General features: G+C 44.8%; 1 protein-coding gene across 2 annotated transcripts in view; it reads left to right on the top strand.

The window, feature by feature from the left end:
* prkcaa (protein kinase C, alpha, a) overlaps positions 1 to 24,459 on the top strand; it is a 103,238-nt gene that overhangs the window by 33,524 nt on the left and 45,255 nt on the right. For both annotated transcript variants that reach the window (XM_076171187.1, XM_076171188.1), the window contains exon 3: positions 11,362 to 11,444. In XM_076171187.1, coding sequence (XP_076027302.1) covers positions 11,362 to 11,444 — 83 coding nt within the window. The remainder of the gene's footprint in view (positions 1 to 11,361; positions 11,445 to 24,459) is intronic.

The following is a 24,459-nucleotide window of genomic DNA, read 5'->3' on the forward strand; positions in this document are numbered from 1 at the left end:
AGGGTTTAACTCTCAGGACAGTAATCATTTGGGGACTGTAGACGGGGACGTGAAGTATACAGAGCAGAAAACAAGAGATCTTCTCTGCACTCTTGGCAAATGCAAGTCCAATGTGGCATAGCTGCTAAATAAAGACCATCTGTGTCTCCCCTCGAGCTCGCCTAGAGCTTTGAACAGGAAGCCGGGCCCAGCCCACCGATCCTGCTGGGAGCCAGGCTAGGAGGCCGGTTGGAGATCCTACTGTGGAGAAACAGTGCAGCAGTGAAAACAATGCTTCATCTGCTGGGGCCGTTTGTTTAGGTGCTGAAACTTGAGCCATCAAAACAACACAGTTAGACTCAGCACACAGCAACGCTCGCCGTGAACCTTTGGCGTAAATAAGGGCAGACGTGTGACTCTCATCAGCTGATCATGTTGAGTAAACATTGAAACGTGCTTGCGTGAGGGTGTAGAGGGTGCAGAGGGTGCAGAAGGTGTGTAGAGGGTGTACAGGGTGCAGAGGGTGTAGAGGATGTAGACGGTGTAAAGGGTGCAGAGGGTGCAGTTGTTCTTTAGGAAGAGGAAACGGTCGGTGTTAAAATGAGACAAATGAAAAAAAGTTAACATGTACTTAAAAACTTTAATTATACTGCAATCAAGGCCCTAAATCATTTGGCTTTTTCCTGCTGAATCCCATGTTTGGTTTTAATTGCCACCGTTTCCAAAGACAAATATTCTCCAGTATTGAGTGCAATAGAACATTTCATTTGAATTTGGTTTTCATAGTATTTTTTGCACATTTACTTGATTAGATTTCACAGCAGGTTAATGAATATTCTCTGTCAAGGTAGCTGCTTGTCTTCAGTTCATTACAGTTATGTGTCAACCAATGCCGTAATCCAGGCATCGATTTGATTGTTTGACTGTTTTCAATTTTTTCAACATTTGTGCTGTTGCGCCGCATGACTGAGTCGTGTCTCTGGGTCGTTCACTGTGACTGAACCGCCTGAGCTGAAGGGGTTGAAGGGACACAGGGGTGGAGATGTTGAGTTGAAGAGCTTCGTCCATGCGTGATCTGCCCCAATAGGACACACACACACACACACACACACACAGGGAGCCGTTCCCCTGGGAAAACAAGGGCTGATACCTATTGGGTGTGTGAGTGTGTGTTTAAAGCTCAGATTCACTTTGCAGGAAATGTGTTGAGTTGAACTGGTGACCCCATGAAAGCTCCACAGTGGAAACCAGTAGTATTGATCGCAGTTTAGTGCTAAGTTATGAGATATTCAAGAGAAACTAATCAACAGTAAGATATGTAACTGATAAATGGACCTTGAAGTTGAGTCATTCATCAGTTCTCTTTGTCAGACCGGAGCTTATCTGCAGTCTGACAAAGAGACAGCACATAGGCCGTGTTTACACCTGGCATCTGCTCCAATTATCCTCTAAATCTGAGATTCAATCACGGCTCCTGCGTGTCCACCTTACATGAAGACGGGCGCTGTGTGCTTTGCTGTCTGATCTCAGTCAGCGGCCTGTCAAGCTGTTTAATCCCATCCTTCCTCCTCGCCCCGTCATCATTCATTCATTAAGTAACTAATAGCTTTTCCGCTTATCCGTCATTGTCCACGTTTCATTACAGGTCGCTATTACACAAGTCGTGACTCCCACTCAAATATCTTCACGAATTAGATGGGAGCGGGGAGGAGGCGCGATGCCGTTAACGACGCCCCATGGGAAGATTTACATCCCAGACTCCAATCCAATAAGCAATTTAAAGACATTGTCCTCAGTTCTGAAAAGCAGAACTCACCAGCAGGACCAAGCTTAAAGAACTGCTCATCAGAAGTGATCAGGGCGGGAAATCAGGCCACGAGCCCCAGCCAATGAGAACCCACTTGTTGTCGTTCAATCATTCACCTTTAAGCCTCAAACAACTGCAGCTCTTCAACGGACTCATTCATGTGTGAGAAAGCTTTCTTTACCTGAAAAGAGCAAGTCAAGCGCTGGAGGACGAAGGTCAGCAGCGCCCTGAGGAGTTCCCAAGTCTGTGCATCGCCTTCATCGCAAACAAGAACAACAACAACAGAAGTTTCATTATATTAGAGCTGCTAAGTGGACATCATCTGTCTAGACATGAGACACTTTGAATAAATTATACAACACTTACATTCAGTCAGCGTATGAAACACTGTTTATGCTCAATGAGGGAGATAAAACTATAATGTCAAACCACAACAATAAATGGAGGTAGTGTGGATTTAATTGATAGATGTGTTAACCTGTGAAATGGGAGCTGTGTCTATTTGACAGAAATGATGGCAGTTAAACCAGCGATTGACCTCTTACCTACATCCCGATGTAGGAGCTAAGAGAGAGACCTTCAGCATCAAAGCAGCTTCTCTGTATTGATTCTGTGCATGTATGCTACTTAAGCACAGTTTTGCCTTTAATCACTGTATGGACAAATCCTTTTATTGATTGCATGCAAACTTTGTCGGGCCTGACTAATTCCTAGAGCCGGGCCAGATTTCAGCCTGATCAGCTTTTGTTTGATGTGCAATTTGGGGGGGGGGGGGCTGCGAGCGCCGGATCGATCGCCACAAAAGATCTACGATTGCCTGAACGGGGCGGATAGGATGGGTCTCTAGTGATTTGGTTGTCGTTGGATTTTATTCCTTGAAGTCACAGTCTGATTTCCACAACGATGTGACCTGAATCTAATCTGGATCTTAATCTTGAATATAACAAAGCTTTACTGGATTTACAGTTAAAAAGACAAACCAGGTAGGAGGTTCTGTCGATTGCGAGCACCCATGTAGATCGCTTCAACAGCACGGCGTCTGCTCAGCATTAGATCGCTGCAGACGTACAGAAAGATTATAAGGGTTTGAGGTAAAACCCTATTTTATACCCTATTTTATTCTTTTTGTTAGTTTGAATCGTTTCTTCCCTAACATTTGAAAAGGTGCCTCATAAATATCAATGTTTTTACTTCCTTCAATATCGTCATTAATGATTAATAACGGAGCAGCCGACCTTTTTCCGGACTTTATCTCGACACCATTACTTAGCCGTAGCCTTTGACAGCACTGGCTGGAGTTGGACTGAGATGATGAATGTGCTCATGGAGAGAGTTACCTCTGACCCTCCGCCACACTGTCTCTGTTTGACCTTTCACACAGGAGTCTGACATCACGGCCCCCTCAAGAGTGCATTGTGGGATTCGCAGCTCTCCATTATACGCCGCGTCTCTTCGCCACAGCTGCCCATTATGTGCATTAGGTCCTCCCAGTCGGCTATCCACCAATCACTTCTGAATCATGCCCCTATGTATCTCCCATCATCGACATCGCTCGCCATAAACAGTTGATGTTTCGTTAACTGAGCTTTGTTTAATCCTTTCTAATCCCCGTCGTCTTTGCTGTTCCTCTGGAGCTTTAGCTAACAGATGGAACTAAATTGCTCGAACAAAAACATAATAATTGCTCCCAACCAGATGGGAATGCTGCATAAGTGTTCAAAGTAATCCTGTAATGGATTTGTGCCCAGTGGACACACTTACTGAGGATCTGGAGATGTTTGTGTGAGAAATTATACAACGGTGAGCTGGAATTTATGGGGATCTTGTTTCTAAGTGCTGAGGGGAAAATTATGTATGGAGGAAAGAAAATATACAGGTCTACATTCATTGCTTCTGCAGAAAAACAAATATCCTCCTAAAGGCTTTGTTGTGTTCAACCCAAGGTGTGGATGTAAAGGAGATCGAGTGCCAGACGATTTCCAGAGAAAGAGAAAGATGAAAGGTTTACACTTTCGGCTGAAAAGTCGCTTCTGATCTGAAATAAAAGTGAGAAGAGACGAGCCTCAGTGCTGATTCAGCCAGTGGCAATTTTTAACAGCATCAAAACAACCTAAACACTGTTTTGAACAGTGAAATGAGCAAAGTGTGTCCGTCTGACCGTGAGCTATGTGCTGCTACATTAAACCTGAGCTTAATCTGATTGTGTGGTGGTTGTGAAACAGTTGGGTAGCTGCTGTAGTTTGACTGGAGCGTTAATGCAGCAGACGTTTGCACACGGCAGAGCACTTACATGAGACCAAATGATTCGTCAAGGTAATATTTAATAAGATGACATTCAGTGGAGTCATTTATCTCCTTCAAATTCATTATGGGTTTCAATATACAAAAGGAGCATCAGGGCTGCATTCCAACCCGGCTCACATCTGACTTCAGAGCAATGAATCATTTTCAGGCTTTTTGGTCTTTTTTCTTTGTTTGAAAGAAAGTTGTTTGTCTTCATAATTCAAAACAGGCAATGTACGATACGACTGGAATGTTGTGTATCTGGAACCTGATTTAAGGAATCATTTTTCACAGTTCAATATTTACACATTGGGCCAAGTCTTGATCTCTTAAAGCGCTGACTCAGTAGAAGTGTTGGTGGAACAAACAGTGTATGAAGTGCACACATGTGAGTATAGCAGTGAGTGAACTCTCTATGAGGCGTGTCTGCATGGTGGAGTTGAGATGCTCTCCTGTGTCTGTGTGGCTTTACCCAGGGTGCATCTGGTTTAGGCCAGGTTAGAGCTTTTGCATTAATTTAAAGGTAAATTAGAGTTTGATCTTTGTGTTGTTGCCCTTTGATTGCCTATCCTGGCCATGCAGCAGCACATGAAGGACGGCGTCAGTCTTTACATTTACACACTCTAACTCTGCTTTGTGCCTAATGGAAAGGTTCCAATCAGAGTGTGACTCCTTCACACGGAGCTCATCACCTGATGGACTCTCCTCATACTCTGATTATGCATCACCTCGCATATTTATTCAGTCAACCGCATATAATCCAAGTCATTCCATCGATGTATAACAGTGGAAAACAAACAACAAACCAGAGTCTAGAGACGCTTTATCGCTCCTTGTGCTGTCAAAATATTTTGGTGTATTATTTCTGTAAGACCCCCGACTAAGCAAGTGGGTGTTTGTGCTTTTTGATTAAGTGAATACGAGTAATGAAAACTTGCTAGTCCCTGCGCTCCCACTGCATGAATAACAGTGTTCCCTTCCTTAACAACCAGCTTTACACAGCTCTCTCACATGGTAGTTATCCTCTCCATCTGCTACAGCAGAGCCGCTCGGCTGCCAGCAGCACTGGACTATGGCTGTGCTGGGCAGCTCCCAAGTCATTTATACGTTGCACTGTAAAAGTGTGAAGTGCTGCTGAAGAAACACATGGGCACACAGCAGCAATCCTTATGTCCTCCGTAGTAACAACCATAGAGAAGCATTAAAGCTGGTGTACTTACACACACATTTACAACAACAAGATAATTAAAACTCCAGGATTATATAGAGATAAAGAATGAGAAATGCTTTAAAGCAGCAGTTTGTCTCTGTGACTAAACAGGGAGGCAGTGGCTCAGTGGGTAGCGCCAGTTCGGGCCCCTGCCGAGGTGCCCCTGAGCAAGGCACCGAACCCTCAATTGCTCCCCCCTCTGCGAAGGGTGGTAATGTAATGTAAGTCGCTTAGGATGAAAGCGTCTGCCAAATGATCGTAATGTAATGTAATGTAATGTAAACATGAACTGGTCACCAATCACACAAACTCAGTCCACCTTATATAAATAAGTACAGACATATATGTGGATACTAAATGAATGATGATGAAGAACGGCAACAAGGAACCGCAGCTGCACCAGACCGTTACAAATCATCAGTTAGGCTTGAATAATATCAACTCTGTATTCATTGTGATTATTCATTTGAATTCATTTCAAGTGTTATGTTGTCAATATTAGCTGCTGCTGCTAATTGTGCTCCCTCCGATGCTGGAAGCTTCATTTCTTGCGCCCCGGCCCACCCAGGGAGGATGTTTGTCACTAGTCTGGCTCAGATGCATGAGCGAGCTTCATTCTGTTAACTTGCCCAAGGCTGCAGTTTGTGCTGTGAGATGGGCTACATAATTTCTTAAACTAACCTCATTATGGTTTGTTTCCTTGGAAACAGACAATCCTCTCTACACCCCAGTATGCCCCTGCCTCTCTTAACATTTAGCATTGGTAAGGCAGACGCTTTTAAAACTAGCGGGGTGTTTTGCTGGATTCCTGGCTGTAACCGTGTGTGTCCTTTGTCACAGGGGCTACCTCAGATTACACACAGCTGCTTTAATGTTGGACACTTGTTGTGGCTACAGCAACAATAAAGGAATCCTTTCGGTCCTTTCGGTTTGTTAGAAGCATCTGCTAGTGCCCAGCGTGTGGAACAACACTGTGTGTGGAGCGGGGAGTCACTTCTTTCACCAAAGATTCACCAAAAAACATGTTTAAAATTGAATCTCTAAGACTTAAAACCAATTGCAGTGCAGAGTAAGCTTGTTGGTAGAGAACCAAGTACTTTGCCGGGATTTTGAGAGAGCTACAATCACAAACTTCAGGTGTTACTGATTCATCCAGTAATCACTGTTATTATGGTGCTTATACTTAATAGATGCATTCAGTGGACACACGCTTTACACAGCTTCCATACCTGCTGGTACTTGTTTGTCGCCCTTTTTCTTAAAAGTTGGAGCTTGCCCAGCTCACAGAGGAATAAATGAAAGGGCACAATGATGTCTGTATTAGAGGAGGAACGGCCCCCCTCCCTCCGTTTACAGATTGGCCTTGGCTCTGTGTCACAGCCATGCACAGGGCTGTCAGCCTTCCTATCCTCAGCTTGGAGTTATGATGATGGGGCATGCTGTCATGATGTGGGAAAGCTTTATGGCCGGTGTGAATGGTTGCAGTGTTGTGGACCTTTAACACGATCACCGTCTCGCTGAGTGCCGCTGTGCCCGTCACTTCTGTGGTCACAATTTCCAAGCTTCAGATGTGGCTTGCGGTGTTGTTGAGGGATTGGTGATTTGTTGTACAGCGAATAGAACACGTGCAGGCGGCAAGGTACATCAAGAAGGTCTTGAGTTTGAATCCCGGGGCCTTCCTGTGTAATTTTGCGTATACTTTCTGTGTCTGCGAGGGTTTCCTCTGATTGCGAGGGACTCTCACTGATTTATCAACTGCCTTTGTCTGAAAAACTCAAAATCAGTCTTTTCTTTTACCACAACAATGTTGTATCCTCCTCTCATACAACGCCAACCTAAACAGAACCTTTATAGATCTGTAATCTCCACATATTTAATATTCATTTATTATTTACATTTATTGAGTTTCTTCCACCTCCACCATCAGACAAAGGTGGTGTTTATATAAAAAGCGGCAGGAAACCTTGGAATTCATATTTGATGTGAAAAGATGTTAAAAATAGTTTCCGGCAGTGCAGTCGCTTCAGAAATACTGATGTCAGCTGAAGAAGTCTTGCCATGTGTTTAATGAACCAATTCTCTGTTTCTATTCCTCCTCTTTACATCAGGATGACTCAAAGCAGATAAATCCTATATTCAAAATGTACTGAAGTGCTCCTGTAAAGTCACTCTACCTGTATGTAGTCTAAGGTTACAGTAACAGGAGAAATGCCTCATATCCATAGCCTCATATCCAAGTTGGGGAAACAATCTTACTCTCTGAACAATCCATCCTGTCCAGAGAGAGAAAATGAAACTAAAAGGCAGATCTGCAACACTGCTGCTGAGATATGCGGTTACATTTACAGGAAATTCCCTAATTCACTCTGTAGTTATTTGACAGTGTGTGAACTACTTCATCAGTTACACACACACCCCCTCCCATTGCATTGACTTTACTTTCCTCTGCAAGCTCTCATTGTGACTCCTTGCACATCAGCTTTCCCTAAAGATGGATTTCCTTGATTAACCAGTGAAATGAACACTGGATACTGCTGACACACACACACACACACACACACACACACACACACACACACACACACAGGCTGTTGTTCTAAGTCTAAGGTGTCATCAGACGTGACACTGTTAGCCCGGTCCCACAACAAGACCACTGGGATAACCAATCACAGACAGACGAGCTCTAATGAGGACACTAGAGAGAAGATCCTCAGAGGGGTCAAAGCCAAACCCCTCTTCATCTTCAGCCACTGCATGATTTGGAGAACAGTGTAAGAGTGTGTCAACGTACTTACATTTTTTCTTACACACACTCTGTGTCTGGTAAATTGCTGGTGACACTTTCTCAACTGTTTCTAGGTAACAGGAAGTGGCCTGCTTTCCATTGTAGCCAGATAACAATGTTCTTGGTTTTGAGATTGACCAATTTAACTTTAGCAACAGGTCTTCTGACAAGAGGCCGGAAAGGAGCGGAAATGAGAAAAGAAGCACCCTGTGAATCGCTCTGTGGGCGCCAACGTAGAGCAGCCTGAGCTCACCTCTGTCAGCCAGTTGGGACTTAGCACAGCACGTATTCTTTCACATGTCTCTGTTAGAAAAATAACAGTAATAGAATGAATACTGTAAGTAAGAATGTTACTTCAGCACGAGTCAGAGTCGTCGTTTGAGGGATTCGTCTATGAAAGAGTAGGGCTGTGGCAAAAGAATCATTCTGAAACAAACATGGGAGGAAGTTTAAATATTTTGTAATTTCTCATATGACCGGCCCTTTGCCCCTTTGGCCCTTTGGTCTTAGTCCACAGTGAATTCAGGCGACTCGCTCCCCGGTCAGCCGTTGCAGTATGAGTTCAGGAGCTGATGGATGGCTGAGGTTTCATGGCCCGTCTGTTTTGTGGTTGGCAGTGTGGTGAGTTATGGGTCATGGCTTCACTTGGTTATTGACTGCACTGTCCAACAGCTCCAAGGAGGCATGAAGGGCTAGTCGGGGGGTTGTGGTGGTATTGTGTGTGTGTGTGTGTATGTGGCAGGGAGCGCTATCATGGTGATTTAATTGATGTGTGAGGCAGCCAGAACCTTTTCCAGCTCAAGCACCAAACATTTTGTGTCGGTGCCCGATGTGGGTCCTGCCAAGTTCTTAAAAGGCTCCAGAAGTTCAGACTGCATCTAAGAGCAATCACATATTCACAGTGGATCCAGCTCGCATATTAATAGGGTCTGTTGTTGATGTTCTAACAGCCAATGTGGGAAAGTCAATAAGGTAAATATCACCTATGTTAATGTTCTCTGCTGGGAAAATCCAAACACTATAATTGGTATTGTCCCGATGTTAAATCTGCCACCCATACTACAAGCAGTCAATCTATGAGATGGGTGCTGCGTCCGCATTTTCTACAAAAGTCCACTTTAGTAGAATGGTTTTGTTGGCATAGTGGGTGGTCCATGACATAAACGCACATTTAGTTGAGCCGCTTCTAAGGGAAAACTAGAATGCGGTGCTACATACAGTAAAACATCACGTTGTCTGTAGTAGATTCACCTGGTTAAGAGTTGGTACGTTCCAACTGCAAACCGGCTGAATGCCCTCCATTTATCAAATGGAAACGGAAATGGAAAATATGAAGAATACGTGAAAATACGTTTTCCACTTTGAGGTCAACTAGACATAAAGAGAAGCCAAATCATTTTTATCTTATTTTTTTACAAAGTACAGACAATGTTCAACATTTAAAAGCAAAGATATTTCCCAAGGTTTTACCGTTTCAGGTCTTTTTAATATCAATCAACTATTTGACTGAGGAGGCGACGTATTCAAGCGCTAGTTTCCCTTGTTCCGTTCTGACGCCAGGATTTAACAGCTCAATAGAATGATTTAAACACACGTCATACTAGCTTTGGTTTCTACAGAGACGTGTAGACGAAGGTCAGTCAAGTTAACTTTATTGCTACAGCCCAATATCACATACGACGTCTCAAAGGGCTTTACAGACCTACAACTCTAGAGAAAACCTTAATATACAAGGGAAAAAGGAAGACACAGAGCAGTCACACAAACAGTCATGCAGTGGGAAATAACATGTAGGAGAGAGAGAGAGAGAGAGATACAGAGAGAGAGAGAGAGAGAGAGAGAGAGAGAGAGAGTGTGATATAAGCACAATACACTACAATGTCGTGAATCTGTTTGGATTGTGGCTCCATATTTATATATCCCAGTATGTTTCTGTAGGTTTAATGATGCAATGGCAGAGATAACGCACGCACGCACGCCGATCTCCACCAATACTGCAGCAGGTGGCAAAATGTAGCGATTACCCTGCACACACATTACATCACTGCTGCAATACAAAGCACAAACAGAGTCCGCTCGGGGTTACTTAGCGCTAAGTGAAGATGGTGTGAAAACCGCCACTTCAGATGCTTTCATCTCATCCTGCAAGCGTCAGCCTTGAAAACATGAATTCTTGCGGCGGGAGAGAGCGCCGGCCTCGGAGAAGGAGAGAGCGGCAGAAGTAACGTGCACATCTATAAGGCTCAGACATGCAGAGGAGTGAGAATGTGTCCTTCCTCTCTGCTCGTCTCTCCTCTGTCTCCTCTCTCCTCCTGGTGTCTGGCGGTTTCAGCAGCCTTCCTCCATCTCTAGAACCGCTTGATTGGCTGCAGACCACAGTGCACTCAGTGCCCAGAGGCTTCCAACACCACAATGACAATCGCTGACAATTGTCCCATAAAAAAAAAAAAGCCCAATTTTAGTCGATAAAAGTCAAATGTGGCTTGACAGTGTTTCCATTTGCCGATGTCTCACCTGCTGTTTCTACTGTGCACACTCCTCCTGTACAGTAGGAGGCGCCGTTAAACACAAAGAAGGGGAGTTGCGTGTCGTGTAGCTCTCAGGAAATGTCTGCATCATCAACACACCACAAAATCCGTCCATTTAGGTTTTACAAAGGACGTTGTTAACGCCTTTACTGTGATATCTAAGTGCTTCCATTGCACATTTTTCAATTTGCAACTTCAAAATGCTCTGCAAGCAACCGGTGTGGTGACAGGGTGTGTGTGCCCTGAGGGTGTGTAGGTGTTGATGTACACTCAGTGTTTGTGTTCCCGTGTGGATACATTTGATTATGTCAGTGTGCAAATGTATGTGTCCACGTGTGTGTGTGTGTGTGTGTGTGTGTGTGTCTGTTTTGGATCCTGTCATGTCAGTGAGGAGGTGGCACTGTACTGTGCAATAAGAGCAGGCAGGACCGACCATCTGGACTCATGATAAGGAGGCTCAGACATCACTCCTTATCGCTCGCTCTCTCTCTCTCTCTCTCTCTCTCTCTCTCTCTCTCTCTCTCCTCTTTCTTTCTCTCTCTCTCGCTCTCTCTGTCTCTCTCTCTCTTTCTTTCTCTCTGTCTCTCGCTCACTCTCTCTCTCTCTCTCGTCTGTGGAAATATCACTCAACACTAAATCAATGTATTGTAACCATTATTCTCCTTCTCTTTCCCTCTCTTTCCTTATCTTTTCCCATCTGCATATCCCTCCTTTATCTCTTCCCCCCCTCTCTCTCTCTCCTCCTCATCTCTCTTTCCCTCCTCTGCAGTTTGCTGTTTTGTGGTCCATAAGCGGTGCCATGAGCTGGTCACGTTCTGCTGCCCCGGGGCTGATAAGGGGCCCGACACAGACGTAAGTAACCAAACCTCAGCTGGGCCTTTCCTGTCGTACACATGCACTCCTATCAACCTGGGCCTCATGCTTCTCTTCTAAAAGAAATCATTTCCCAAGCCCCTGGAGCTGCAGAGCCGCGTGTAGTTGGTGGAAAATAGTAAATTAGCTAATCTGTCCATTAGAAAATAGATGAAAGGCGCATGCAGCCCTGTTGGTTGCAGTAATGTGTCATGAATTCTGCCTCCCAACCATTAAACAACAAAGAAGAAGAAGATTCAAAGGCACACTTGGGGGGCGGGGGCGCACTTTCAAATATTGATTTCTTAATTAATAAGCAAAATAATTGATAAATGCACAAAATAAAGGCTAAAACTCAAAGTAAACTGAGGCTGAAAGCAGGTTATGTTAATGCAGGTCAGCTTCTGTGCCTCCACTCAGTCCAGGGCTTCATCCTGGTGGCAGCTACACAAACCACACACAAAAAGCTCATTTCAGGCGCTTCACGCTGGAGTCACAGGCGGCAGCGGGAGGCTAATTGATTTCCGTCCCCTCGGCGCAGAGTCACGGCTCCTGTCCAGTCCGCTTCATGCACTCGGAGATGCTTGTAGGAATTGTGATGTTCTCCTTTTGTAAGTTACCAACTCCAACCTTCCAACATCAAGGAGCTGCGCTGTCTCACACTCTCGGCTGAGCATCTCTGATATTACAGAGGAACCTTCGTCTCCTGGGGGCGGTTATGGCTTCTATACGTCAAAGCTTTATGAATTAATCCGGTGGGACTGACGGGCAGATTACAGTAGCATTAGTCATGACCTGCTCCTGCTTTGACTCGGAGGCATAGTCCTTTTTCATTAGCTGCTGCATTACACAAATTAAAAAAAGATGGATGTTTGATGCTCAGCTAGCATCCTGAGGTGGAAATCCTTACGTTAGAGCTCAACCGGTTGATATTATTGAGTGGGTGAGTTGGCTTTAGATTTTGTTTCTGTGTGAGATCTGCACGTTCCCAGGCATTGAATTGGGAATTGAATGAGCTTATTATGCATTCATTTCTCTATGTGCATTCTCTATTAATGCACATCTCCCAATTAAAGCGAAGGGATGATGTGTGTTTGTCAAGCTGTGGAGTTTGTACCATCAATGATTGAATTCACTGATGGAACGGCTCAAACAGTGAGGACCTGGATGGACCCGGCCTCCTGAGTGAATCCAGGTCCCTCGTGCCCCCCCCCCGCTGACAACTCCATCTACGTGCCATCAGCCGCTCGGCCGCTCGCTCACTAAGTGTGAACCTCCGGCTCGCCCGCTCAGCATGCGTAGCCCCTCAGCGTTGGAGAGGCGCAGCGTTGGCCTCTGTAACTGGAGATATGTCAGTGTGTCATTCAAGATCATCGTCCCAGACTCTGTAAATAGAGCACGCCGCGGATGACACGGAAGCCGTAGCAGGCGGAAAAATAGTCTGGAGCGGGGATATTCCTGAGCGGGGCTGCCAGCGGGTTCAGAGCGCTGAAGGAACTGTAGGTTCAGCATTAACAGGAGAGTTGATTTAATGACCTTTGACATCTGCGTGTGTTACAAACATACTGGGAGTAAGGCTGCACACATGGACAGAACTAAACCGAGTCCGAGTATGAACGTTACATAATGGCCTCCCGTAGGCGCCCAGCGTCCACACACATGCTCCACATGCCTGTCTAATACATTTACAAGAGCTTAAAGGAGAAGATAAAGTTTAGAATAATGCCTTCAAGTGGAAAGTTTTCTGAACAAACTAACCACCACCACCCAATTCATTTTTCTTCCATCTCTTCGCCAAATACAAGATTTGTTTCTGCTGAAATATTCCTTTTAATATACATCTCGGTGCACTTATCAGCACTGTTGCTACGGGCAACCACACATATTACACGGCTTGCTACCTCCCGGGCGCGCAATCGAGGAAAGCAATAACTCCCGTGGACAACAAATATCTGCAAGAACTGCAATATTCAGTCTACCTGCGTTTCATGACTCATGTGTGGATCTTATATCTCATAACTCCCTCATACTGGGAGAAGCAAAGTGTGGGGACGCCAGCTACAAGTACAAGATCTAACCACTAATACCTCCCGTCTAACTGCAGCAGCCTGAGGGCTTTCTAAGGGGAAGAGCAGACAGACATGTATACATTCTCACTCTGAAGCATCCAGTGAGGGATCCGTCTCACACCTTCACACAACGTGTCTGTCAACTCACTGACTTGCTACTGACACGTTAGATCACTGCCTCTCCTGAGCACATTAGCTCTTCTATTTTTATTGACATCTCCAGGTCGCTTGAGGTCAAAATCAATGTAATGAGAGCCCAGCAAGATTTCTGTGTGATGTTTTGTTTGAATGTGCTTGTAAACACACTTGGTTGGGTCTCTTTCATGCTAGTGTGGCGAGCATGTCCAGTAACCAAGATGTGTGTGTGTGTGTTTGTTTGTGTGTGTGTGTGTGTGTGTGTGTGGGGGGGGGGGGGGGGTGTAGATGTATTGCCCTCTTTGCTGGGCCCCAGGGAAACGCCTATCATGTGTTATAGTAAGATCCATCCCTGATATAGATTCCTAGTTAATCCATTTATCCATTAATCCATGTAAATCAAATCTAACAGTCCAAACATGGCCTTAAGCTCGTTCCCTTTAGTCAATGTTGTGCACGGCAACGCATTCAACGCTGCTTTAATGAGGCTGATTAGAGCAATTAATTGAACCAAATGTTTCCACTTGACTGCCAGGTGTTGCGTTACCAGCAGTGTGAGTAAGTTCACTGCTTTACAGGACAAGAGCATCAATAATGCACAGGCTTCCCGTTTCACTGCAGGGGCTCTGGAGATGAAACCGAGAGGTCTGATGTGCTCGCGTCGGTGTGGGTGTGTGGCTGCTGCATCATTGATGTCCACTTAACCAGTGCAGCACATACAACCCAGAGCAATCTACAACTCTTTCTGCACTGATTTTCTCCCCGCTTACACACACACACACACACACACACACACACACACACACACACACACTGGCAGACATCACCACTACCGCCTCTGGGCTGTTCAGTGTCCAGATGAAGTAACAGAGTTAAGCAGCAGCACAGTGGCCTTTCTGTCTCCTCTGCTTGGAGAGGAGACAGACCTGACCTGAAGGGAACACGGCAGGGCTCAGACTGACGTCCACACAATTTTCCAACGTTGTCAGAAAGCTGGATTATGTTGGATGTTCTGTAAAATAAAGGGGCAGTAAAAATGGTATCAGAAGCATACATCAGCCTTTCACCCCTACATCTCTAAATCACTCAGCTAAACGAGTGCAGTCAGAAGGTTTAATCAGGATTTTGGTTAATGTGAGCAAAGTCTCATTTGTAATATTAATGAGTAAAGCCTGAGGCAAGACTGATCTTATATTTAAAAGGGCAAATCACACAGGAGACTATAAATAACTAAGGAGGAATTTTTATTATGTATCAGATGGTTTTGGCAGACTCCAGAATGTCTTAGGGGGACAAAAAGGTGTTTTGGTGACGAGGCAGCTGACACAGAGCACCTGGTTACAAGGCCTCTGCTCCGGAATAGCAGACAACATTAAGCCCAAGTGGAGCTAAATTACATCATCGGTGCCACAGGCAGTGGAGCGAGTGGAGTGGAGCCTTTCATACGTGTTCTCTCTGTTCTTTCACTTGGTTTCCTTCCACAGAGGGTGTCGGCGTTCTCTTTTCAACGAGCCTGATCAGTGCCAGAAGTTTTCTACAAACACCTAGTCACTCTGTCTATTTCAGTATTCAGTCCACTGCTGCTTTAAGGCGTCATGTTCCAACACCACTTCTTTCTCTTTATTTATCAATAAGATATGTGGTGTCTATGTACGCTCAGACCTCTTCTACAGAGTATCACAGGTTTTATTGTGTGTGCCTGACAGTGAATCTGGTCGCTCATGCCTGTGTGATGTAATAGCCTCTGCACCAGAGCCTGCATAAGTCTGCTGAATGCCAGCACCTCCACATTGCCTTGGGACAAGCAGAGTGTCCACAAGGAAACCTGATGCTGCATATTTGCGCTTAGCACTGGGATTTTATTTTGGTGTGTGTGAGCGCTGACATGTCCTGCAGACCTCATTCAGGGCAAAGCAAGCTCAGTTAAGACTCAATCCACACTGAGAGGAGACGTGTAACTGTATACACTCACATATACAGTTTATACTCTGCTCATATAGTGTCTAATAAAGTCTGCTCTGCGTCGGCCAGTTCTAAGCATCTCAAGAGTCGCCCGTCTTTGATTTTGGCATCGTTCTCTGCTCATGAGTACAGAACGTGTGAAACCTGTCATTTGAGATCTGCATAAGTACCTGTTGTGCAGCGTGAAAAGTGAGTCGTTACTCTTCATCTGCCGAGGAAGACGAGATGAGGAAAAGCGTTTTGAGAAGATTGAGAAAAGGAGTGGGAGGTGGGAGGGGCAGGAGTTGGGAAGGAGACATTACTCCCTGATAATGGATGTGCCAGATAAAGAACCGCCTAAATGTCCCAACGCTCGGCTCAGCTTTTGCCTGATTTCACACTGATTTGCTGAGTCGATGCACTGAAGCTCATTTCTGCGGGGATGCTGCTTTTATTTGGGCCCAGGGTTTCTTCTTCTTGCTTTTGAAATTGAAATGACAATGAAATGAACAATAGGGGCCAAATACACGATGTAATGTAAGTGTGTAAGAGTGGAGCCCAACCAATGCTGAATAATCAATCATTATGAATGATGTGTTTATAAACAAGCACAACATACTGTTGATATGGATCAATATCTTATGACACCACATTTGAGTACATTTTGATCATTGAGGATATCAGATGTGAGTTTCAGGTTCAAGATGACATCATTAGTCTGATGCATTTCTACAGTTTCTGATCTGCTAACACGCAGTATAAACTCAACCACATATTTGTGATAAGTAAATAAAGGCCAATAATATTAGGGTTATATTATATGATAATATATGATAATATTGGTTGGCCAATATAAGTTACCATCCTGTGTGAGAAGCTAGTCTAATGCTTACCGTCTAAGAAGAGGACTATATTGGACATCTTGCTTCTTCAGCACAGCTGTGTCACCTCTTGAGGTAAGCCTAGCAAACAGTGAGACAAGGAAACTTTCCTTTGTTGTTTAATCAGAAAACACAAAAATTACAAAGTAATATGTGGTCAAAAAACACTCACACAGTGTCAGACTCTACAGCTACCTACTTCTTACTACTTTACTATCAAGCGTGGAAGTGATATCATCCAATAAAACAACATTGTTGTCATCTAAACTAACAACATGGATGCCGTTCTTAAGGCTTGGCTCTGGCGACGTGTTGCTGCTCACACTGCTTCTTTAAGGTGACTTCTTGGTGCTCATGATGTTGCTTGAAGTCAACTTCTTGACGCTCACGCTGTTGCTTTAAGGCGGCCTCTTGACGCTCACGCTGTTGTTTTAAGTCGGCTTCTTGGCGCTCACGCTGTTGCTTTAAGTCGGCTTCTTGACGCTCACGCTGTTGCTTTAAGTCGGCTTCTTGACGCTCACGCTGTTGCTTTAAGTCGGCTTCTTGACGCTCACGCTGTTGCTTTAAGTCAGCTTCTTGCTCACAGAGTTGCTCCATGACGGCTACCAACTCACGGAGTTGCTTTGACTGGGCTTCTTGACGCTGTTGACGCTCACGCAGTTGCTCTAAGTCGGCTTCCAGCTCACAGAGTTGTTCTATGTCGGCTGCCAGCCCACGGAGTTGCTCAATGGCAGCTCCTTCCAGCTCGTGCTGTTGGTTTACAGTCGGTGCTCGCTGCTCAGAGTCTTCCTCTAAGGCAGCCTCTTGCTGCACATGCCAACACTTTAAGGCAGCTTCTTGCTCCTCATGCTCTTGCTTTAAGGAACCTTCTTCCAGCTCATGCCAATGCTTTAAGGCAGCTTGTTCCAGCTCATGCTGTTGCTTGAAGGCTGCTTCTTGCTGTCCATCCTGTTGCTTGAAGGCTGCTTCTTGCTGTCCATCCTGTTGCTTGAAGGCTGCTTCTTGCTGTCCATCCTGTTGCTTGAAGGCTGCTTCATGCTGCCCTTGCTGTGCCTTGAAGGCTGCTTCTAGGTGCTCTTGATGTTCCTTCAAGGCTGCTTCTAGGTGCTCATAATGTTGCTTTAAGGCTGCTTCTTGCTGTCCATCCTGTTGCTTGAAGGCTGCTTCATGCTGCCCTTGCTGTTCCTTGAAGGCTGCTTCTAGGTGGTCTTGAAGTTCCTTGAAGGCTGCTTCTAGGTGCTCATAATGTTGCTTTAAGGCTGCTGTTTCCAGACCATGCTGTCTCTTTAACGCGGCTTCTTGACGCCCATTCCATTGCTGTAAGGCAGCGTCTTCCAGCACATGCTGTTGCTTTAAGGAGGCTTGCAATGCTGCCGGTGTATAAGTGCTTTGCAATCCGCTAAGGCAGCTGGGCCCATTGCCTTGGACAACACTGTCAGTCAATCCAACAGTAGCTTGCAGGTCCAGGTCTTGTTGTGGTGATGCTTGTGCAGCTGCAGTCCAGTCCCCGATGGGTGCCATTTCATGAGCAAGCAAGTTATTCCGCTCAGCTATCTCTTCTTCTTCGGCCGGAAGAAAGTAGTCTTCATAGTGGAGAGGCGTACGCTGGACTGGAGCAGGTGCAACATCATTATTACAGAGGAACGTTCTCATCATTCATTAACATCTCTATGATAAGACATTATTTAGTAAAAAGTGACAGTGTGATCACACAAGTTGTAACCGTTATGGCAGAAGTGAAGGTGATGGTGTGTCGTATACAGCCAAGTACCTTCTTCAGCCTGGGATGTAGTGAATTGCATTGCTGCTGAAATGGATCTTCCCAATTCTTCTAATGCTTCCTCCATTGCGTCTGTGGGGAAACCTGAGCGGTCGCCCCCTGGCTGCCGAGACTCGCTCATTATCTCTTTGGACTAAGGTCTGTGAAGGTTCCTTCTTTAATCAGACAACATGGGAACAGTGTCAGACTGTACAGCTACTTAAATAAACAATGGTCAAGGTCATTATCAACTGAAAAAGTGATGCCATCCAAATGAACTTACAACAGTGATGTCATGTTTGTGTAAACTAATGATGTCATACTTATGTGTTGGTAAATCTACTTAGTCTTTGGCTGTAATAAGGACATTATAAGCACAATGTTGTTAGGTTCCTGTCATCCATTCATCCATATTTTTGTAGTTCATGTAAATAGATGACTTTATTTGACCGTAGCTTATTATTAGAGTTATATTGAGTTTAGTAATGTGTGGCATGTACCTTTGGGCATGTAAACACTTCAGATACTCTGCAGTATCCATGTCAGGCCTCCTTCCCTCTCATGTGACCCAAGTGACATCAAGTGAAGCCTATAAACCGTTCAATGAATAATCTCCAAAATGCCAATATCACTTGTTGATGCATGTGAGGCTGATTTAAAAGCCGAAACAAAATGAATGCATGTCCATTCATTCAGAAAGAAAACAGTGCTGTGAGAACAGGATTTGTAATATTCTAACTGCTGTAAACGCTGGAAGGCCATTCTTAAGATCAATGCCATTTCTAAATGATGGAGCTCCAAAAGCCCTGCAGCATTTCTCCTGACAGGCTCATTGAACCCAGAGTCGTGACTGAGAGAGACAATTACAAAAGGAGTAAAAAGGGGGGATGGGTTAACAGAAGAATACAACGATGGAAGGATTTGGATCAGTTGTTGATATTGGAGCGATTGTGGCCCGACCGGAGGCATTAATGCTGAATAATAACAGCTGTGTATAACATAACATAACATGTATGAGGATACGCCTGTGAAACCCTGATATCTGTCAATAATTATCAGCAAACCGTCAGATAAGCCAAGATAAACTGAGCCTCTGACTTACAGGTGTGACAGATGGAACGTGTCAAAGATCAAAGTCAAACGAGACAAAAGCAACATTTACACAACATGGATATGGTGTGTAAACCGTAATCAGAAGCATATCTAAGCTGTGTGTAACCGTGTTCGTGCAGAGAGCTGCTGTGGACGTCGTCTAGGCTTTTATGTCCGTGTTCTTACTGCCACCTATTCCAAACGTATGTTACGGGCATATTTTAACACTCGTACCCAGAGGAAATGTGTTGGAGCGTCTGTTGCTCTAAATGTTCCCCGCTCACGTCACAACATCATTTTACAGTCATTTGCTGTGTGAGATTTCCAAAATAACAATAACCTCACGTCATCATAACAATAATTACCTTCAGTGATTAAGAAGAAATCAATTTGTTTTCATATTTGAAGATGAAACTGTGACCTTTTGCTTTTACGCTGTATTCAGATTTATTTACTACTCATTTTGTACTCGTTATGATGTACATATGATTTGCTAAACTCTGTTGGTACAGTAAGTGACAACAAAAGCAGGATCTCTTCTTCTTCTTCTTCTAACCGGAGATCGTTCAGCATTTTCCGTTGATGAACAGTGTTGACTCATTGTGGGTCCCCGGGGCCCCCTGCTGATGGGATCTATACACTGGGGGGTCCTAATGAACATTTACCAATATTAAACCTCTCTTGATTATGTGTGTGTGTGCGAGTGTGTGACGTTCGTGTGTGAAAAGAGGTTTGATTAAGGCTTCACTGCAGGGGGAGGAGAGCGTGAGAATGGGTGTAAGTGCTTGAAACTACGTGATGTTTGTTGATGTGTTGTGGGTGGTGGTGGTGTGTGTGTGTCTGTGTGTGTGTGCATTGGCGGGGGGGGGGGGGGGGGGACACTGGAAACTACCGAAGCACTCCCTGTTTTCAGTTGGTGCCGATTAAATCCTCATTAAATTTACACTTGAGATTTCTTGTCTACTGCTCGACCTTTACACACACACACACACACACACACTCAGAAGAACTGCTCCCTGCATGTGCCTCTCTGTCTCTCACTTGTGCTCTCTCGCTCTCTCACTCTCTCCGTTTCAAACCTTGAAAACAAGAACATAATTGGAAAAGCAATAAATGGTAAACAAAGCAAAGGTTGCTGCAGGAAAGAGCCTGAATAATAGAGCAGAAATGCACCAGCTGACCTGTTTACCAACCAGCCAACCAGCTCATTCTCTTGACCTCTGACCTCTGACCAATGGGGACTGTTTCTCCACTTTAGAGACAAGCGGTGCCCCTGACCACTGTGGCACCGTTTTCTGTGTCACTATGGGGGTTGCTATGGTGGTTACATTCATGATGCCATTAGCAATGACATTCTTGATGATGCCATTAACTGAAAAGTAAAGACCAGGACTTCTAGTGGAAAAGAGCCAAAATATTGAGTTTACGCAATACAAAAGCTGCCTCACCATCCAATCACAGCCGCTGCCTTAGTTCCCCAGTTTTCTTCTCTTTCTTATCTCTTTTTTTACTCCCTTACGTCTTTGTTGACAGCTGGTCTTTGGCTCTGTAGCCCGATCATTTCTCAGAATCAAAGGCCATCTCCCAGCAGCTTCCCTTTCATGCTCGCATTCAGCAACCATAAAATAGGAAAGAAATACAGCTGGCATCAGGAGACCCTCATGCAATTTAAACCCCAGTTTATCGCTCAGCGGAGTGTTTGTAGTCCAGTAAAGGTTGTTTACTGCACACTGGGAGATGAAGAGGACACTGGATCGGGCCTGTGACACACAATTGCCAATTGAAGTACAACACATCCCCATTAATACTGGTGGAACCCAAGATGCGACATGCTTCTCAAGGCTAAATGGTCACGTCCCTCTTTGCTCTGCATGATGGGACCTAAAACATACACACACACACACACAGAAACAAACAAACTATCAGCCATGTTGCCTGTACACAGTCATCTGGTGCACACACACACATGCGCACACATTCCACCATGTCCCTCAGAGGTTTGTTTACAGCTAGTATCTGCTAGCAAGTCTTGCTCCAAACGATGCTAAGTATTACTAATGACCAGTGCATGAGAGAGCTGAGATGCCTCTTGACCTTGAAGCCGTTCCGCCAGTTTGTCCTCCGCTTTGCCTGCCAGTCCACTCTGAGTTCCATTCATCTCTATGGCGCTTTAATACACTGTGCTTAAACATCTTCCCATGCAAACATGCAATACAGGGTTTGATTAGTGGCGTCCTGCCCTTCCTTTGGCTTCAACTGAACTTGACAGTCTCAGACTGATAAGATTTGACTTAAGTCTGAAGAGATGTGAATGTACTTTGACTGGTGAGCTGAGGATTTGGCTCTACATGTGCGTTGGGAATAATACGACGTTGTCCGTTTCTTGAATTAATACGATTGCTATTTCTCAGCCAAACCTCAAGTCTCAGTGTTGGCGCTTGTAGAATTGTACAAATTATAGAAGTACAAGTATGTGACATTGAGAATGGTACAGGTAGAGTAATTCTGTACGGTGGCACGTAAGCTTCCCGCCTCAAACTGGAAGACATACTGCAAACGTCCTGCATTTCAATGTACACATAATACTTGAAATTGAAGCTAGAGAGCTCTAGACCCAAGTTCCCATGTTGCAGTGAGGCCTCAACCTAAACCTGACCCCCCCCAGTCTCAAGCTCAACCCCAAAATAGAAGCACACACCACACCAGGGTATCTCAGACAACTAACAGACGTATCTGTGCACATGTGTGTTAGGTGTCTTTGCAAAGTGCACTGAAGTGGCCGGCCTCCTCGCAGCGTTGTGACTTTATCACTGCAGAGGCTGGAGAGCTGCTGACATTCTGAAGCCAGTTAAGTTTCTGACATTTCTCTGACACTTTCAGCGCTCCACTGGGCTGGAGAAGTGAAGCAAGTACAAGTTAATCACCAGTGTCCATGCACTCTACAGTCCATTATAAGCTTGATCCCTGCTGGATGCATGAACCCACATGACCACAGCATCACGGACAGATCAACACCATTACTTTGCTGCGTTTTAGTATTTGAGAGCACCAAAACTTTATTGTTATGAAGAAACCATAATCAGAGCATGTTTTCTTTGGATAGCAGCCGATCCAAATGTTTAGCCCAGAACAAATTCATTCAGAACATTTAAAAAAAACATTAATATTCCGGATCATCTTGTAAGAAATCTGATGTATAAAATGTGAGCCTGGAAGAGGAGCCGGGCTGTCCCTACATCCACTCCATTCCCTCTGGCCATCATCCATTCTGCAGTAAATTATGATTGTATTTCCTCTTTGATTTGGAACAAACTAGCTTCTCCTCTTCATGCTTAATTGACAATAGATGCAGTGACGGCTTCAGCATGTCAGCCACTCTCCAAACTCAAACCGCCCTTACCCCAAGCAGGATTGGTTCCAGATTCATTTATTCAAGCTTATTCTTGTCACTTTATGAAGTTAAAATCCCAAAAATCTGCAATGTTGATGCCACTCAGCCCTCAGAAATGTGGGCGCAAGCAAACCTTTGACTCTAAATGATTTAGTTGCCAGCTCATAAGTCTGAACTCTCCCCTCAGGTGTGAGTTGGACAGGATCTATTTGTTTGTCTATTTGTTTCTTCTTCTCCTCTGTCTGTTCTGCACACAACCCTCTCTTCACGCCAGGCAGCAAGCTCATTGCTCATTGTCTGGGCTACCTGATGAAAGATAAATGAGGCAAAGTCTCAATTGTTCCGGGCCATAATTAGACCCCTGGACACACAGTTTAGTATAAAAGCACTCACTGCTGCAGGAATGCCACGTTTTCAGACTGCACAGACCAAACCTAATTGTCATATGGAAACCTCAGGGCGACCAGCAGAGAAAGCAGAGAGGAGCGAGCAGAGCCACCGTGCCCCTGGCAGCCAGTTCATTACCGTGAAGAAAGACTCTGCCAAGACTTTGGTCATTAGATCACTTTTTGGATCACATCTTGTGATGTTCTTTTAATTATTAAACACCTGACAGATGGCCTGCGTCTGATAAGCCAATTTATTCAGTCTTGTTGGCATTTGCAACATGGCTGAATGAGCCAGCAGGCCTTCTTTTCTACATCTCCCTGCTTTCTCTCTACCTGTTACCGCACTGGTGGAAAGGTTGGCAGAACAGGCAGTAAACAGAGCAGTATGCCTCTAACCAATGTGACAGCTGTGGCAGACTTCCTGTCCTCTCATGACCCTGTAGATGTCACTCACAGCAAGTGTTCAATGCGCTGCTATGCTAATAAGGCAGCACTGGCACAAGCCCACAGCTGCACCTCGTCTACAGGTGTATGTTGTGTAACGTATCCTTGTGTAACGGCTGTGAAAACACAAGTTTGTACAAAGCACTCTAATGTCTCTGAGGAGATGTAAAACAACTTCAGGGTGTTAGATACTGTTGCTGTTGGCGTTCCTCTCAATGCTCTACTGATGAACCGTGACATTAAATAGCAATTTCAGTTTTGCATTTTTCACTGTGAGAGAATATCATTCATCTCCAATTATTTCAGATCAGTGACAAATCTGTTAACTGTATTAGACAATTCAGGCATTGATGACATGGAACTGATTTAGTCATGAGATAGTTTTGTGTCTATAGACTGGGAACTTGAGTTGAGACTCATTTCTCCAAGACTCGAGTCTTTCTGCCTCCAGTAAAGTTGTCGTGTTCACAGCTATGGAACTTAACCGTCGTCTCAGAAAGACTTCACCCTGAGGCTTCATAGAGAAGCTGAGGACCCAGCACAGGCCCCTGAGGGACATTTCTGGGTTTTGTGTACATTCTTACCGCAACTAACAAAGAGGTCTCAGCTTGTCTAAAACATCAGCTCCTGAACCAGTTTAGAGTTGTGTAACTGATACTTTTACACTTGTTTGTCAGTCTTCTCGGCTTCAGCACAGCAGCTATCTGACAGACACAATGACAGGGTTTTCTTTTCTGTTTAAACAAACTGATAACTGATTCTGATAACGTTTAAAATGTCAGCTATTATCTGTCGTTCTGCTCGCTGACAGAGATGTTAACAGATAGCATACGGCTAAGGAAACCCCCAGTGAGCTGTGACGGCAACCTGCCCCCTTCCCAGCACTCAGCAGCTTAGTGAAAGGCCAAGAGGAG

Source organism: Genypterus blacodes, unplaced genomic scaffold (assembly GCF_046128005.1).
Source record: "Genypterus blacodes isolate CSIRO-AG114 ecotype Tasmania unplaced genomic scaffold, CSIRO-AGI_Gbla_v1 ptg000240l_1, whole genome shotgun sequence".
In the NCBI taxonomy this organism is placed as follows: Eukaryota; Metazoa; Chordata; class Actinopteri; order Ophidiiformes; family Ophidiidae; genus Genypterus; species Genypterus blacodes.